Consider the following 19,487-nt stretch of genomic DNA (forward strand, 5'->3'; position numbering starts at 1 on the left):
AAGAAAAAAATTTGTTTTGTTTTACATAGCAGACTAAATGTATTATGATAACATACAACGTCTCTTTGTGAGTTCATATTTATAATATTGATTTTTATAAATGAATTAATGAAAAAATATTTGTTTGAAATTTGACTAAATGTCATATTGTATAATTTACTTAACAGGATGTATGTATATCTGTCTCTAGCAAAGGAACTCGTTATCCGCTGAACAGATGTGGTCCTTGTTTTTTTTTTGTAAAACTTAAATTAAAAAATAGAGGGGATTAAATTCTAGTGCCCATAATGATTGCTGGGGGCGTAGCGTTTTTAGCATGACAAGCATCGTTTTAGAATTAAAAAGAAAATAAATGTTTCAGTAAATAACAACCCAACAAATGATGTCTATAGCAATTTGATCAGCTGATTGGTTTTAATACTAGATGTTTTTTTAAGTAGCGCAGCTACTCTAAATCTAGGAAATAAATCTAATTTTGCTTAGAATTTACTTTTAGGTGTTTTAAACGTTGTAAATTGAAGATTTTATTTTGATAATTAACATTTTACAACAATACCCTCTATAAACTGTGAGGAAGTTTGATAAAATTACGTTTATTTTGCAAGCTTTTTTGAAAATACTTCATTATTTTTATAATTCTGACAAAATAGAATTTCTGTTTAAGTAAATAACATGGCCACAAAAAGGTTTAAGCAGTTATTGAAATATTTTATTACCATTCTTGCTAATTAAATAGTCGTTAACTATGTTTAATTTGCATTATTTTAAAAGACAAGAAAAATATCCTACTTAAATGCTACTTTTATGAAGTTATCTTAAACCTTTTCCAAAAGTTTGTTTTATAAAAATATTTTATTTTCCATTGATTTTATTGATTATATAGGTTAAAAATATCAAAAGTATTTTTTAAAGGCTATAGATTAATTTTGATTAATTCCGATTTTTAATTTTTTTAATTTTTTTCAAATCTGAAAGAATATGCCTGTCTTTTTAAAGAATAGATTATATAAAAAAACTAAATTAAACATATTCAGGCTATCAGAAAGTTAGAAATATTTTTTTTTACTATTAAATCGCTAATTTTTAAAATCATTAGATTTTAAGCTTATTTTGCATGGAAATACACTTTTTCAGTCATTTCTTCTCAACAATGTATCTTAAATGATTATTACTGAAAACTTTTATGAAAATGTTATTAACCAAAACTCCAAATAAAGGAAATAATTGCCGTTTGCGAAAATGTGTGCAAAAAGTTGCCAATATCTCGTTAGAAGGGACTTAATGGATTTTAATTTTTACTGCTTACGACTTAGTGGACTATAAACTATTAGAAAAGTATCACTTCAAGGTGGAATTTTAAGGGTCAACTTTTTTTCTTTTAAAATTCGCAGTGTATAAATTACCTTAAATTGTTTTCTATATGTATTTATTTTACATTAAAAAATAGAAAGTCTGTTTGTCTATAATGATGTCTGAGTGTCTCTTTGAATAAAAATAATTATTTTCTTCATTTTTATCCTGGTTTAATTTTAATAATTATATGAGAATAAAACCATTAAAAGTGAAATGACCACTAAAAGTTGTTATTAATCAAATACGCCTGAATAAACCGTATAAAGCTTTGTTCAAACATTTAAACTCCCCCCCCCCCCCTCCTCATTATCCACGACCAACTATGGCTTTGGATGAAATTAAAACGCACCGCGAGGTTGTATTCAAATAAGCTCCCTTGATGTTACTAATCCCACCAAAATGGCCGACATTTCCCCCATACAGAGACAGTTCTCAGCGATTTAATCTTTTTGAGTCTAGGGCAATGTCTTCGAAGGGGCTTGGAAGAGCGGAAATAGCCTAAGCCTATATCCTTAAACGGAGAACTTAACCAGTTCACTAGTAATTGAAATCTTAATTTGCAGACAAAAACAAAAACTTGATTAAATTGGAAGAAAATTTATCAAACCAAAATATTCCCCTTACAATGCAGCCATCATCCATAATAATAAAACTAAATTAGTTGAAAACCATAACTCAAATGTACATTATTCAGAGGGATATTTTGACCTTACTAGTGAATTACAGGGATTGAGGGATCCCAACTTAAGATAATAAATATAATTTATTTAAATATCTTGATATAGTTCTTTTTCAACATCAAGTGTTGTCTTCATAGTTTTGTGTTTTGACAGTCACAGGGAAAATAACAGCATACATATAGTTTATTAGGATATATTGTGTATAAACTTAACAATATATTCATTTCAGAGAATATTTGAAATAAAATTTATACAATGATTCTCTAGAGGTCCAGTAATCTTTAAATGACTTCTGTGACTGCAATTTACTATTTTGTGGCTTCAAATTTTTAACTTATTCTTATCTTACATAGCAAACTAATACTTCATGGAAACCTACTGCTGTTTAACTGCTGACTGTTGCTGCTGCTGAAAATTCTAATATAAATTTTACATAAAAAAAATTATGAAGATTGTTCTTCTAGCCTCAAAATAAGAAAATTAAATTTTTAAGTAAAACAAAAGTTTTGTAATCCAAGGATAAAGGAAGTAAAATATGAATTTGTCTGACTTATACAAATTAAGGTCAAGAAAGGTGACCAACTGTTATTTGTTATATATAAGTTTGAATAGTTTCCCTTTATTTTCATATTTATGTGATGTGACCGTAAGTGGAATGGTAAATCTGCACCCCTACTTTTTAGAAAAGAGCTGAAAAACATCCTAAAACCAAGTTTTTAAATTATATGTGAATCTTCTCTTAAATAATAAGGTAAACTAATTAAATGGTTAGCAAGATCTTAACAGACAGACAAAACAACCTTACTTCCTTATAGAATAGGGTAGTAGATCTCCTGCTTGTACTAAATAAAAGATATTAAAGAGGGAGGAAGAATTGTATTCCATTCCAGAAATGAGGGATTTTTAAAAACACTAACTAATCCTACTCCGCCTAATATACTAATGAGATCACGGATCAGAGTGATTTGGCATAATCAACACACTGATTACAATAACTTGCATTATCTTTCTATCTATCCATCAACGTTTATTTGAAAATTTAAAAGAAGGGAGATTTTTTTTCTTAAACCTCACCCTTGCGGGGGGCCCTAGCCCCGCATGGCTTAATCTATAACAATTTAAAAGCATTATTTTATTTGGATCAGAACAGAAAGACGAATTAAAAAAAATTAAATAAATATTTAGCAAAATATAATGATAATAAGACAAAGTGCAAAAGGACTACATCAAAGGAATGAAAAAGAAAATATGGTATTATGACGACAAAAACGCGATCCGCAAAACTCGAAGATACTTTTGTTAACGCAATGAAAAAGTTATTGAGGTTATTTTAACTTTTCTCTTCTCATCCTTCTAATTTTGTTTATATGTAGTAGCGAAGCCTATTTATGACTCATCTTGTTCGTCTTGGTATTGTGAGTTTAACAGGAATCTAAAGGGCCGACAATGGCCGATAAATTGTTGTACATCCCTAATGATGACATACAAAGTTACCCCTTACAATTAGTGGTTGAAACGTTTGAACAATCAACTTAATCAACCAACCAATCAAAATTCATTAAAAGTTTATTCATTTTTATGGATGTTGTCATCCTTGTTTTACCTATTTTTATTTAGACTGATATATAATTGTGAGCAAGTTTACTTCGTTACCAACAGATTATTTCACATTCCCTTCTGTAATGTTAATCAATCTGGTGGGGAAGCATATTCTCAAAAAAATTTCCCAAAAATACAGGGATATTAAGGGATAAGACAATGGAGATTAATTTATGTACATCACAAATAATGTTTTAAAAGAATGGGCAGTGCTAATTTAATAAAAGTTTTAACTGTCACCTAACGCCCCGTTACTCAGTATGTCAATCCATATTTCCTTCTGCTTCCATTTCTATGTTTTTAAGAAATATTTTAGGAAATATCAATAAACAAGATAAAACCAATTCAAAAATATGTTTACATTTTAGAAGAACATAGTCGTTAAATTAATAATTCTTCTGTCGTGTTTCGGACGCTCGCGGTTTTTTTGTAAACAAGGAACTAATAGGACAACTAGCCTTATACTAAAGTAACAGGATGTCTGTTTGTGTGTCTGTGTGTTTGTAAAAAAAAATTTACTTTTTCTTTTAAAATATGAAAAAAAGGTATTGGGTTATAATATTTGACTCTCCCCTCCTTAAGTGCCCCTAGAGGCCTCTAGGGGCGTAGCCTCTAGTCAATGTTATATTAACAAGAAAACTATACTAAACTAAGTTTTAAGAAAATATATCCTGCACCTACCTTATTTTTATAACATAGATAATAGATAGATAAATAGCTTAACTTCCAGCGTTTTCCCCCAATGTGCCTTTTGAGCAAGGGCCCCCTCCCTTATTTTTAAAATAAATAGGAAATAAGGAATGGGGAAGTTTTCGTTTGTTTGTTTATCACTTTAGGTCGGGTTAGGTTAAGTTTTATAGATTAACGTTAGGGTATTGGGCCACCCTGCCGGGGTTATACATATAAAAAAATACTATTCTTCCCCTATTTTCAATATATTAAAAAAAAGGGGGGAGGGGGTTAAGTGCTTCACAGGCACTTTGAGGGAAAGCAAACTCCCTTTTCATTAAAAAAGAATGAAATAACTATGTGTATTCCCTCTGACTGTTTATGAAAATAGAAAACAATTTTAGAGTAATCAATCAAATTTTGTCATTGATGATTTATTTTAAAGTCCTCAAAGGTTTTAGCGATAGTACAATAGATCACAAGAATTCTTTCATTAAAATCTTATTTAACTGGTAATTATTCGTGAGGGATGAATAGCTGAATTCAAGTTTATTGTTATTTTCTTCTTGACAATATTTAAACCTCTGAGTTTAAGTTTGACAGATGATTAATCTAATTTGTATCAATTATATAAAATCCCTTCACAAGAATTGCATCCACCAAACAAACAACAAGTAAGCCAGCCAGCCATACAAAAACTTTCCATAATTTCATTTTCATTATTGCCTCAATAAAAGTAGGGAGTTTTACACTTTTAACAAGGATGGCAACATCCATAAAAGCGAAGCACTGAAACAGTAGGACAAACGGACATTAACACTTGTATAGTGTCAGAACTGAATAATCATAATATAAATGTATAAGAGTCAAAGCAAAATTACTTAAATTTGTTGAAAAACTGCTTGATTCAGGATAATGTTTATGGACATACTTAAACTTTTTGAACTTGATTATAGAGTTGCTTCACTTATTACACTATACTTTGTTGTCCCAGGAATAAATAAACCAAAAATCAGATCAATCAGATGATTAGATCACATAAAAACTTATTGTTAAAAAAGTAAAAAAAATCAACATGTTTAAAATGAACGTACGGACATTTTGGGGACGATTATAGAATTACTACGCTTCCTAAATCGTACCTAACTATTAAAGGAATCACCTTGCAAAATTTGAAATCGATAGGACAATTCTAACATGCCTAAATTAACGAAAAAAGCTATCCGTTACGGACGTACGGATGGACCGACCCTAATTATAGAAAAGCTTCGCTTTTAAAAAGCGAATCTTTTTTATCATCAGGATAAATACCTACGAACTTAACGGACAGCTCTTATAATTAATTGAGACATTTTTAAATTGGCTTTTCAATTTCATCTTTGCAAGATGATTCCTGTTACAGTACAATTTAAAAAGCGTAGCAACTCCTTAGCAGACAGTCCATTTAAAAATTCTAATAATCAACTTTTTTACTACAATTTTTTATTTTATATGATTTACTGATTCATCTGACTTTTAAATCGATGATTCCTTTAACAAAAAGGCACAATAGCATAAGTGAAGTATATCTTAGCTCAGCAAGGTACTCAGTGTGAAAGCACATATTAAATATTTAATGTCTGTACCTTTTAATGTTTTCTAAAATATTAAAATTCAATACTTTTAAATTTTATAAACATTTTAATATTCATTGAATTTTTATCTTTTAAAGCGAAGCTTTCCTATAGTTAGGTTAGCTCTTATTGTTAACTTAAGCATGTTAGAATTGTACAATCTATTTCTAAATTTGCATGATGATTCCTATAACAGTTAGGTACTATGTAGGAAACATAGAAAGTCTATACTCGTTACCAGAAAGTCATTAAGTCCATTTAGAACAAGATAATTCTTAACTTTTTTGAGAATTTTTTTTGTATTTTATGTTTAACCTATTCATATGGTTTTGGTTTATTGATTCCAAGGACAACAAGTTACAATATTATACGCAAGGCATCTCAATAATCAACTCCTTAAAATGTAATTTGTCCTTGTCATATTGTCTAATCTTAGAGCATGTTGTCATCCTTGTTTTACCTTAGTTGAACTTTTTTACCAGAATGTCTGAATTTCAATATACTATTTTGACAAATATTTAAACAAAAAGAGCAACTTTGAGACTATATCCAACTTTCGTGTTGGTTCTAAAAGTAAATAACTTGCATCAAAATCTTTTAATTTACTATTCTTTTTTCTCCCATGTGTATACAAAAAAAAGTTTACTTTTGCGAATTTTGTATCTTTGAATCATTCAAAATAAACATTCTCAAACATTTATATTCCTAACATTTCATAAGATAACATCTGTGTTTACTTTGTATATGCTACCTTTTTAAAAGCGAAGCTTTCCTACAATTAAGGTTTGTCAGAGTCCTTCCGTAACGGTTTGCTCTTATTTTATCAAGTCTTTAAATTTATGTCCATATCAAGCAAAGTATTCGCTCTGAAATTTTGTTCAAACTAATGGTTTATATGAAATGAATTGTGTCTCTATGTTTGTCAATGTTCGTTTGTTAGGCCATCGCTTTTATTAATGTTATAATCCTTATTTTTTTGAAAGAAAAGCTTTTTTCCGTTTGTAAGTCTGACCAAGGATTAAAGGTTTATTTTACCTTTTGATGTATCATAATCAGATAAATTTAACAAAAGGTAAAAAGTTGAAACTCACTTTTAAATAAAATATTTAAAACAAAATAAACTTGTTCAGCCAAAAAAAGTCTAATTAAGATTAATTAAAATCACTATAATCAATAACAATATTGTCGAGAATTCGCTGATCAAAAACAAAGTTTTTTAAAGGTATTGTAATAAATACTACTAGCGGCTTCGCCCCTAGCCTCTAGGGGCTTTGCCCCAAGAGGTTTGATCAACCTAATTTTTCGTATTTTAGATTTAAAAAGAAAAAGTAAAAAAAAAATTTTTTTTTGTGGGGTATTTTTCATTTTTTGGGGAGGTTAGGGGGTGTCCCACCCCCCAAGAAAATAGCTGAAAACTATCACAGGACCAGTAGGTATATTCCCTGAAGAGTAGAGCCCAATCGGTTCAGTGGTTACTGAGATCTTAAGCTTCAGACGGACAGACAGACGGACAGACGGACAGACAGACGGACAGACGGACAGACATCGTTGTACTTTGTATTATAGATATTTGAATTAATAGATAGTTACATACCTCATTAGATCAATATTTGCTTTTGATTCTTAGTGCCGCTATGATGGAGTGACAAACGGACATACAATTAAACATATAGCTACGCTACTAAAATATCTAATGGTAAAATCAATAAAATTATAAAAATCTCTTTTACACGTGACGTTATGGCTAGAGAGAAAGGTTAAAAATAATATCAAATCTATTTATGAAAGTTGAAAAATTAATTTATTTAACATTTAAAATGTATAAATACATACATGTTAATGATGCACTGTAAATGATATATCAAGTGCCCTGTGTGGCAAGTGGGCAAATAGGATATGATTATGTACAGGCATATCTTACTGTGATTTACTCAAATTTAGATTTTTGAGTCAATATGGGTCAATTTTAACTTTTGTAAACAAGAAAGAATTTTTAAAATTTAAAAATCTGTCGAAGAACCATATTTTAGAACTAGCGCATCCATTACAGAATAAATAATTTTTTACATCTTTTAATTTTTTTTCAAGCCTAGCAGTATTTCACTTTAAACATGTTCCAGTTAGATTTTTTTGTATTTGGGAAAAAAGACATTTTGTCAATTTAGAATTTTCCAAATTGGCTGATTATGAAAATAAATAGAAAATACATGAAATAAATTGATGTTTAGTTCGTAGATTAAATTTAATTGAAAGTTTTCAGACTAAAGTAGAGAACACTTTAAGTAATTATCTTTTATTTCATCTAGATATAGCTCACATTATCCTCTTTATCTCTCTCTCTCTTTCTCTCTCTCTCTCTCTCTCTCTCTCTCTCTCTCTCTCTCTCTCTCTCTCTCTCTCTCTCTCTCTCTCTCTCTCTCTCTCTCTCTCTCTCTCTCTCTCTCTCTCTCTCTCTCTCTCTCTCTCTCTCTATCTATATCTCTCTATCTATCTCTATCTCTCGCTCTTTTTCTCTTACTATCTTCTCTATCTATCATTTAGCTCTCTTGTCCTTCTCTTTTTTTTTATCGTTTTTACTGAAAATCTAAAAAAAAACTTCAAAGAAACTTGAAGAAAAATATACCAAAAACAGAATTCTAGGGTAAAATAAAGCTAAATTATTTTTTAAAGATATGAAAAATATACCAAAAAAGGAATTTTAAGGTAAAGTAAAGCTGATTTTTTTCCAAACTATGAATATAAATTTTTTAAGGTAAAATAAAACTGGATTGTTTATTTTCCGGTTGCATGAGTTTTATATACAATAATAATAATGTACTCTAAAAAATGTAATATTTATATATAGCTCAGTAGTTTTACTTTATTTTTGGATTTTTTTCTGGATTTTTATAAAGCAAAACATATATAAAGACATAGGCCCACATAAAAATCAAACAATGAAATTCTGTATATATAAAAAAATTAATTTTTACATTTTTTTCATGATTATTTTATTTTGATTTCTAATATAAATACCTAGATATATACAAATATTGAATTTATTTCAAGAACTAAAGGATAGGTAAATCTGAAGAAAATAATTTCTTTACATCTTAGATTAGGTTAATATACAACAAAATTTAAAAATCACCTACAAACCCTTTTTGGGGACAAACCGTATTCCACGTCAACCCCTACAGGTGATAAACCCTTGGATTTGTTTGGCCAAGATTGTAAGATGTTATCACCAAATTTTGAAGACTTTTTAGAAATAATTAATTTTTAAATATCCTTTAGCTTTTTATTTAAATGACGTCCACCTATAGGGTTTACTCCTAAAAGGGTTTGTTCTTTCTACCTAATATTACACAATGTTTAAATACATTTTTGCTTCATTCATACGTTGATGCAATAACAGAATAAAAGTTTGACTACTTTTCTCTTTTATCCGTGACTGATATTAGGATCAAATTTGAATTACCTCTCAAAAACACAAGTAATGAAACATTTTAAATTTGATATAACAAGAATGATTAATGACTTTTGTAGTAAAGCTTTAACGCAAACCATAGCTCTTAACTGTTACAAATCAGAATGTAAAGTGAAGCTTTTTTCATTATGGCTTCGAAAACGCAGTATTAGAACCGGTTCTGAGCCATACTTAAAAAGCATGCTTCGTATAGTACAATTGAGTATTTTCACGAATAATTTTGCCAACTACAACTAGAATTAATCTTATATTTTTATTTTATTATCTGCGGAAATTTTTTCTATGAAGTTTTTGCTATCTTCTGTTTTCTTTAGGAACTAGTTCGCAACTACAACAAGCAAACAATAATTTAAACTAATTTTAAGAATAGGGGGGGGGGGGGGCGTTGAATTAACTTCAGACAAGGACAAAAATACTCTTATGACTTAAACAGAGTATTTAACGTTGACAGATAAAAAAATGGTAATATTAAATGGGGAAGATGGGGGTATTTTTATTTTATCCAGCTGCGAGTATTACTTTATCAGAGTACATAAAAATCAGGTATAACATCCAAGTAGTAATATATCGACTAAACAAGATACATCCGTTTAAGCAAAGGTTTACATCATGATGGTAGGACAAACGAATATTGACATTTGTAGAGTCTCACAACCTAAGTATTGACTAGTAGACTTTTAGAGTTTTAGAATAAATATTCAAAACTCTTGTACTCTTCAAAATGTAAATATCAAATAAAATTGAAAGTTTATCACAAAAATTTTGAATTGAAAAAAATTAGTTTCATGATCTGGTTACAAAGTTTTATATAGTAGTGCATTTTTGCACATTCACTTCCGCATATTAGAGTGTATCATAATCGCAAAAAAAGACACAATGGCAATTAAATGTGTGTTTAGAAAGGAGAGCGAATAATTGCAGCTTGTTATGTAAATAAATACAAAGATCAACATTAAATATTTAACATTTATTTTTAAAATAGACTTTTGTATGTATTATTTACTGAATTGTGTTTTTTTCCTTTACAGGACGATTAAAATTGAAAAATACTTTTTGTGGACGTGATATTTAACCCATTTATGGTTTGTACTGTCTTTATAAAATAATAGGGACTAGCCTTTCAAAAAAAGAGATTATAAATGGGTATCGGTAGGTGCGCATTAGTTGAGCATTAGCACCTAATTCATTTAATGGTTTTAGAACTTAGACAGGTGACAAAATAAATGTATAATTATATGTATGTAGTATATAATCCTGACAAATGTCTGGCCCAAGTTCATCTGCCAGCAAATTGCTTTCTGTTCTTTTGTAAGGACTTGGCTGTAATTATATTTCCAACGCTATTTAGCTAATTTATAAGACCCAATATAAAATCGGGATAGGGTCCCCAACCTGTGGACAGAGTGAAAATGTAGCCCATACCTAATTTTGTGGCGTCTACATTTGAAATTATTCATAGTTAACAAACAAAACAATCAATTTGAATTTTTTTTCTGTGTACATTAATTCTTAAAATTCCTGGCGTGTCATTTTGACTTTCAACTGGCAAATACCATTGCATTTTTCACATAGAAAATAAATTAAATGGCACACAATAAACTCTTTTAGTATGTTATCTACAAAGCGATATAAATATGTCCCTAAATATTTAAATCAATGGAAAAATGCTTTTCTGGGAATGTACCTTCTTTTCTTGTCATGGTTTTAAGCTATTTGAAAGATAGGATGACCCTCGACGGAAATTATTGAACCAACCATCCCCCCCCCCCCCCCCTACAGAATCCACATTTCAAAAAGTTCAAGGTGTAGGGTTTTTTTAATATTTTCAAAGCCATAAATATTAATATTCAGAAAAGAGTCCAAAATTTATTCAAACAGTTTCAAGATTTCTATTTCTAATACTTGGAAAGCGTTTACATAAATCTTATCTTAAAATTTCAAAATCAATAAATGTTTTTAAATGTAAATTTTTGTCCTTGGTTTTGTTCCCTTTACTATACTTTAAAGTGCACTTGTTACAAAGCACGCAAACTAAGCCATGGCAAAACCATGGTATTATCCCTCAATATTTCAAGTGGAACATTCTTCCCCCCCCCCCTCTACATAAACCTATATTTTTAACACAGCAAACCCATGGTATAATCCCCCAGAAATTCAAAGGGATACGACAATGGCCGATGAATTGATGTACATTCCCAATGTTAATACACAATATTACCCCTTTTTTAGATAACAATTAGTTGTTTGAACGTTTGGACACTCAACTAAATAAACAAACAAATAAAAAAACATTAGAAGTCCCCAAAGTTATTAAGCCAACAAATAAGAAAACGGTATTATAAACCTTTGAGGACTAGTGTAATAAACAGCCCATTGCCCCCTCTCTCTCTCTCTCTCTGTATGATCCATCTATCCTACGAGTAGACCACCAACCCCTCCCACTCCCCCCCCCCCCATCCACCTGTCAAAGACCAAACTCTCACTCAATCTAACTTAATACAATAAGCAACAGTCTGTTTGTGGTCCACTTTTTAATGGGGGGAAATTGCTGCAAAACTTTTTACAATAATTCGTTGCTTACTTTAAATAGTTATGCACTTTACCATAACTAAAATTATATCTTAATTATTATTTTTCATAGGTTTTGGGGATTTTTTTTACATAGCACCATGTTTACTATAAATAGTAAAAAAGAAACTTAATAACTATATTTGCTCTTCTGTATGTTTGTCTGGGAAACGTAATTTACACGCCTCCTGTTTGAGGTAGACAGCTGATTTTTTGTAAAGATTTCGTAATTCTAACTTTAATATATTTTTTTATTGACCACTGAACATCTTATATTTAACTCAGTTGATCCAATTGTCCATTAATGATTTTTTTGATTTGCTACTTATGGATGACATCCTTGTTTTTTGTTTAAAATAAGATTTCACAAATATTTTATAAATTTGAATATCTGTATATTATTTCTAAAATACAGTTTAATGTACATCATATTTGTTCACACGTTTTGATTTAGTGGTTTTTTTTTGACAAATTTCAATCATGTTACCACTATCTACAGCTTTTATATTATTTATGTACACAACAAGGACATTTTTTTCAAAAATAGCGTAGTAATTTAATACTTTCTTTCTATAGAATTACATTAAATGACATATAAAACTAATATGCTTACATTCTAATGGCATTATGACAACATACCAAGGTTGATATAATAACCAACATAATTTTTGGATAGTTCAGCTCTATAATACAGACGTATAGACAAAACATAAAATTTAAGAGTTGCCGCGCTACAATATAAATGAACCTACCTTCTACGCCGCTCCACACGTTTTACAATATACGGGTTCATTCATTTGATAATAACTTTCATTCTGCAAATTAGATTTTTAATATAAAGAAATATTTCATTTAATATCATAATTCTTAGTTAATCTTTAATAAAAAGTAGAATAATATCCGTTTATTCCCTAAAATCTAGTGAACCTTGTAGGTGATATACCTTACCAATTTCTCAAGTTAATTCCTCCACACACCCCAAACCCCTCCCACCCCCCCACCCCCATTCACTTAAAAACGGTTTTAGACAAAAAAAAAAAGTAGAGATTTTTAATCAAAAACACCCCCAAAAGACTGAGGTCAAAAGCTCTAGTTTAAATATCGATAAAAAAAAGGACAATTTTGATACTGCATTTTTTTAGTATTTTAATAATTTTCCTTAAAATAGAGAGATATATCAATATTAATTACTTGGGCTTGTAAAAAAAATATGTGAGTGCATTAGACCCCTTTTGTATTTTTGCCTTTTTGTCAAAATAATGATTCAACATATAATTAAATAGTTAAAAGACTTTAAATTAATTTTGAACTTGTAGAACCTGTCTATCCAAAATAATACAAAATCCTGACAGAAATAAAGATTCTCTAGAAAGGTGGTATCAATTTATCCATTGGTAAGTAATGTTATGCGAAAAGACAAATTAATAAACTTAAATAATATTTCTTTATTAAAAGGATTATATTTAACCCATTGCATTGTCTTAGTTTTTAATGCATTAATCTTTCTAATGATTTTTATAGAATCTAAAACTAATTGAAATATTTTCTAAATAGATTATATAAAATATTTTAAAATTCTTTTTAAACATTTAATTCCTGAGAAAATAATTTTTCTTAACACAAAATTTTAATGAGGTTAAAGATTTTAGTTTTTTAACTTAATTGAAATGAATAAAATAAAATGAATGATAATTATTCGAAAAATGGCATTTCATAACATAAATAACAGGTAAACTATTAAGTTCAATTTAATATAAAAAATTAAAGAAAATGAAAAATGTAATATTTTCACAAATTTTAAGGATAGTGATCCGTTTGACCTCCGTTACGATGATCAACTAAATTTACGGCCTTATGGAAATACAGAGGTGTTGTATATATATTCTCTTACAGAGGAGAGAGAGAGAGAGAGAAATACAGCTACGAGAATAAGATTGAGAGAATTGAAAAAAAAGAGAGAGAAAATGGGTGTAACTTTTATATATATTCAGATCACGGTAGAGAGAGATAGCCCAGGACGGAATTAATACCATAAAAAAACCTAGTTTTTACCACTTTTATGGTAAAATTTTACCAGCCTATACGATTTAAAAGGTGGTAAAATTTTACCGTAATCGTGGTAAAAACACTTTTAGTGGTACTCCGAGACGCTTTTTACCATCGATTTTTACCACAATTATCGGTAAAATTTTACCAGATTTCCGGTAAAATATTACCATTTTAGGACGCAAATTTATACCAGATTTTGACCAATTTTTACCACTTTTTTGGTAAAATTTACCAGAAATTTGCGGTAAATTTTACCAAAAAAGTGGTAAAACTGTTCAACACCTGGTAATATTTTTGCCCTAAACTGGTAAAATTTTACCAGAAATAGGGTAAATATGGTAAAAATTTACCAATAATTGTGGTAAAAACGGGTGGTAAAAATCACGAGAAAGTGGTAAAAAACGACCTTAATTATAGAAAAACCTCGCTTGTACACAAAACGCAAAAATAAAAAAAAAATTGTTTTCATTATTATCTTTATTGATTGAAACACTTAAACATATTTTTTTACATAATGATTTACATAGGTACGATAGCGCGATACTATATAGGTATATATTCACAGAAATTTTCTTAATTAGTCTATAATTCTAGACGTGGTTTAAATGACCAAATATTACATAGTTTTACAGATAATATAACTGCATGTTTAATCGGTTTAAGCTGAGAAATTAACACAAATATACATAGGTTTTAATTGCTGAGATCTGGATTCTAATTGTACTTTATACTAGAACATTTTTATACAAGAAAAATATATTACGAAGTTACTTTCCATTATTAAATTTTCAAAAATTTGCTATATAGGAATAGCGGTTTCAAATATAATATTATATGAATATTTTCATCGTCAGAACAAAACTGTCAAACTGTCATATAGATTAATGTACGTACAAATTAAAGGTGGTTAAACATATTTTTGACTCAAGATATCTTGATATATATCACTTTTTTATCACAAATAGTTTATATATGATCTGACTGGAAGGACTATTATACATCAGCTTACTTTTGTCCTTCTTTTCTTTGTTTTTGCCTCTTGTGAAAGAAGACGCGGCAGTCTGGGCACATATAGGTGCATTCGATGAGTCTCGTGTTCAATGGCAGCTCGCTTCGGGGACTGCGTCCATGGGCGCAGGTCTTGATTTTCCCCGGTGTTGCACTTCTTTTGCGCCTACTCAGTTTTGATGCTGGCGGGATTGTAGGAGGGGGTGGTTCAAACATCTCCTGCTCATCATCTGACACCCCATACACTGAAATTAAAATATTTTTTAAAATTACTTTTTTTTACAAAAAAATACTTCAATTTTACAATAGTTTTTTTTTCTAGCCTAACCTAACCTAGTGTATTAATAGAAAGAGTAATATTTCTAGTTTTAACCTAGCCTAGCCTAGCCTAGCCTAGCCTAGCCTAGCCTAGCCTAGCCTAGCCTAGCCTAGCCTAGCCTAGCCTAGCCTAGCCTAGCCTAGCCTATTCTAACCTAACCTAACCTAACCTAACCTAACCTAACCTAACCTAACCTAACCTAACCTAACCTAACCTAACCTAACCTAACCTAACCTAGTGTAATAATACAATGTAGTACAGAAATGTTTCACTATATGCTTTGGGCACAGTCGCTAGTATAAATATTGTACTATACCTGGGCTTTTTGGTCCTGGATTCTTTATGTTCTCATAAATTATATCAAAATCCGGTTGGTCTTTCATCCTGAAATTAAACAATCTATACTACAAAGTAAAACGATTTTTGTTTGTATGTAGCGAAGGATCTTGTTAACCGCTGAACCGATCGGGTTCTTCTCATAGGTACCGGCAAGGGAAGGGAGTGGCAAAAGAAACTTTAAGGATATACTTCATATTAGAGGGTTTAGCGTACAGAAAAATCATTTACAACACAGTCGCCAGGATAAAGTAGTAAAAACAATTTTTAAAAAATCTTACTTTGCTGGTGTTTCCATAACAGTGACTTCCTTAACCTCGTTCTCATCCGAATTTTCTGGAGAGCCAGCTGCAGCTGTTTTGTTCCTGAATTAAACAATATATATATAATAATTTATTTAAATTAAGTAGTTAACTTTTTGGTTCCACATTTACCCCTTCCACCTTACCCAGCTAGAGGCGTACTTGCTAGTACTCGCTTTTAATAAATAAAGGAACACGTTGAATTTGTCTTTACAGAAAAATCATTTACAACACTGTCGCCCGGATAAAGTATGAAAAAATAATATTAAAAGAAATATCTTACTTTGCTTCTCCTTCCATAACAGAGGCTTGTCCGACCTTCTGGTCATCCTTTTGTGCCGCCGGACATTTCTCGGATTGCTCCCTGAATTAAGCAATCATATTATTATTAAATAGTAAACTTTTTATGGTCCACATTTACCACTCCCACCTTACCCCTAGAGGCATACTTGCTATAGTTTTGTAATATATAAAGGTGAATTTGTCTGTACCGAAAAATCATTTACAACACAGTCGCCCGGATAAAGTATGAAAAAAGATTATTAAAAGAAACTAGTGGCTACGCCCCTAGAAACCTCTAGGGGCACTTAAGGTTGGAAGGGGAAAAATCAACATCTTCCCATTTTCAATTTCATTTTCAGAAGAGTAAAAATATTTTTTGGGGGAGGGGGTGAAGACACCCTGCACAAAAATAGTTTAAAACCTTTCCAGGACCTATAAGAAGCTTCACTTTAAAGGAGAACAATATCGGTTTAGCGGTTATCCTTCGGGACAGACAAAAAACGCTTACTACTTTATATAATAGGATATCTTACTTTGCTTCTCCTTCCATAACAGAGGCTTGTCCGACCTTCTGATCATCATTTTGTGCCGCCGGACATTTCTCGGATTGCTCCCTGAATTAAGCAATCATATTATTATTAAATAGTAAACTTTTTATGGTCCACATTTACCACTCCCACCTTACCCCTAGAGGCATACTTGCTATAGTTTTGTAATATATAAAGGTGAATTTGTCTGTACCGAAAAATCATTTACAACACAGTCGCCCGGATAAAGTATGAAAAAAGATTATTAAAAGAAACTAGTGGCTACGCCCCTAGAAACCTCTAGGGGCACTTAAGGTTGGAAGGGGAAAAATCTACATCTTCCCATTTTCAATTTCAGTTTCAGAAGAGTAAAAATATTTTTTGGGGGAGGGGGTGAAGACACCCTGCACAAAAATAGTTTAAAACCTTTCTAGGACCTATAAGAAGCTTCACTTTAAAGGAGAACAATATCGGTTTAGCGGTTATCCTTCGGGACAGACAAAAAACGCTTACTACTTTATATAACAGGATATCTTACTTTGCTTCTCCTTCCATAACAGAGGCTTGTCCGACCTTCTGATCATCATTTTGTGCCGCCGGACATTTCTCGGATTGCTCCCTGAATTAAGCAATCATATTATTATTAAATAGTAAACTTTTTATGGTCCACATTTACCACTCCCACCTTACCCCTAGAGGCATACTTGCTATAGTTTTGTAATATATAAAGGTGAATTTGTCTGTACCGAAAAATCATTTACAACACAGTCGCCCGGATAAAGTATGAAAAAAGATTATTAAAAGAAACTAGTGGCTACGCCCCTAGAAACCTCTAGGGGCACTTAAGGTTGGAAGGGGAAAAATCTACATCTTCCCATTTTCAATTTCAGTTTCAGAAGAGTAAAAATATTTTTTGGGGGAGGGGGTGAAGACACCCTGCACAAAAATAGTTTAAAACCTTTCTAGGACCTATAAGAAGCTTCACTTTAAAGGAGAACAATATCGGTTTAGCGGTTATCCTTCGGGACAGACAAAAAACGCTTACTACTTTATATAACAGGATATCTTACTTTGCTTCTCCTTCCATAACAGAGGCTTGTCCGACCTTCTGGTCATCATTTTGTGCCGCCGGACATTTCTCGGATTGCTCCCTGAATTAAGCAATCATATTATTATTAAATAGTAAACTTTTTATGGTCCACATTTACCACTCCCACCTTACCCCTAGAGGCATACTTGCTATAGTTTTGTAATATATAAAGGTGAATTTGTCTGTACCGAAAAATCATTTACAACACAGTCGCCCGGATAAAGTATGAAAAAAGATTATTAAAAGAAACTAGTGGCTACGCCCCTAGAAACCTCTAGGGGCACTTAAGGTTGGAAGGGGAAAAATCAACATCTTCCCATTTTCAATTTCAGTTTCAGAAGAGTAAAAATATTTTTTGGGGAAGGGGGTGAAGACACCCTGCACAAAAATAGTTTAAAACCTTTCCAGGACCTATAAGAAGCTTCACTTTAAAGGAGTACAATATCGGTTTAGCGGTTATCCTTCGGGACAAACAAAAAACGCTTACTACTTTATATAATAGGATATCTTACTTTGCTTCTCCTTCCATAACAGAGGCTTGTCCGACCTTCTGGTCATCCTTTTGTGCCGCCGGACATCTCTTGGATTGCTCCCTGAATTAAGCAATCATATTATAATTAAATAGTAAACTTTTTTTTTGGTCCACATTTACCCCTCCCACCTTACCCCTAGAGGCATACTTGCTAGTTTTGTAATATATAAAGGTGAATTTGTCTGTACCGAAAAATCATTTACAACACAGTCGCCCGGATTAAATACCAAAAAAAGAAGTGAAAAAAATTTCTTACTTTGTTTGTGTTTCCAAACAAGCGATCTCCTCTTCCAAAGAAGCAATTTTTTGCTTTGCTGCCCTAAGGTCTTGTTTTATTTTCTGCATTGTCTCCCATCCATCGTCGTCCCTGAAAAATAAAAAAAAATAATACTAAAGTAACAGGATGTCCGTGTTAATGTACCGAAGGATCTCGATAACCACTGAACAGATCGGGTTCTTCTCATAGGTACCGGCAAGGGAAGGGAGTGGCAAAAGAAACTTTAAGAGATATACTTCATATTAGAGGGTTTAGCGTAGCTGCTAATTTGAAATATCAGGGGTGTATATCCTATATGGGATCCCCTGTTCAGGTGGTGGGGGGAAAATAACTAGTAATGGCTGACTGTCTTCACTTTGTGGAGGTTTCTTGCGCCATTTTCTGTTTCTCGTTGCATTACAGAAGAGTTTTCTTATGGACCTCAGTTTATGCTGCAACTGGAAAAAGATTACATAATTAGTGAATTACTTATTTAAAATAATATAGGGGAGTTGTTATGGATCGTTATTTGGGCAAGCTACACGTGTCAATTGATTACAGTACATATGACTATACTGGTGTAAGAGCAAGCATGTTTATAGTGCGCTGACTGCAAGTGAAAAATAGAAATTAAAGTCGAGCATAGATTATACTTTAAGTACAGTAATGAAAAGTAAGGTCTCATCTTAAATATGTAGAAATAATTAGTTGTAAAAAGTCACCTGTACATTTTTCCTCTTATCTCCACTTCTTATACGCTTCAGTAGAGCTTTAGAGAGTGTACCAATCAAATTGTCTCCCATTGCAATAACGTCTAACAGGGGTGTATAGGTAA

General features: G+C 31.1%; 2 protein-coding genes across 2 annotated transcripts in view; both read right to left on the minus strand.

Annotated features, from left to right (window-relative positions):
- The window catches only part of LOC145326396 (WSCD family member CG9164-like), a 60,353-nt gene extending 47,585 nt beyond the window's left edge, over positions 1-12,768 (minus strand). The window contains exon 1 of the mRNA XM_080169733.1: positions 12,704-12,768. Coding sequence (XP_080025859.1) covers positions 12,704-12,744 — 41 coding nt within the window. The 5' untranslated portion in view covers positions 12,745-12,768. The remainder of the gene's footprint in view (positions 1-12,703) is intronic.
- A 1,691-nt stretch (positions 12,769-14,459) lies between these two features.
- LOC145326391 (uncharacterized) lies at positions 14,460-16,312 on the minus strand. Its single transcript, XM_080169727.1, has 3 exons — positions 15,945-16,312; positions 15,644-15,711; positions 14,460-15,253 (listed from the first exon to the last, which is right to left on the minus strand). Exons 1-3 carry the CDS (start codon positions 15,959-15,961, stop codon positions 15,006-15,008), a joined length of 333 nt encoding a protein of 110 aa, XP_080025853.1. The 5' UTR covers positions 15,962-16,312; the 3' UTR covers positions 14,460-15,005.
- Positions 16,313-19,487: the final 3,175 nt, after the last annotated feature.

Source organism: Acartia tonsa, chromosome 8 (genome assembly GCF_053477335.1).
Source record: "Acartia tonsa isolate MP-2025a chromosome 8, ASM5347733v1, whole genome shotgun sequence".
NCBI classification, from domain to species: domain Eukaryota; kingdom Metazoa; phylum Arthropoda; class Copepoda; order Calanoida; family Acartiidae; genus Acartia; species Acartia tonsa.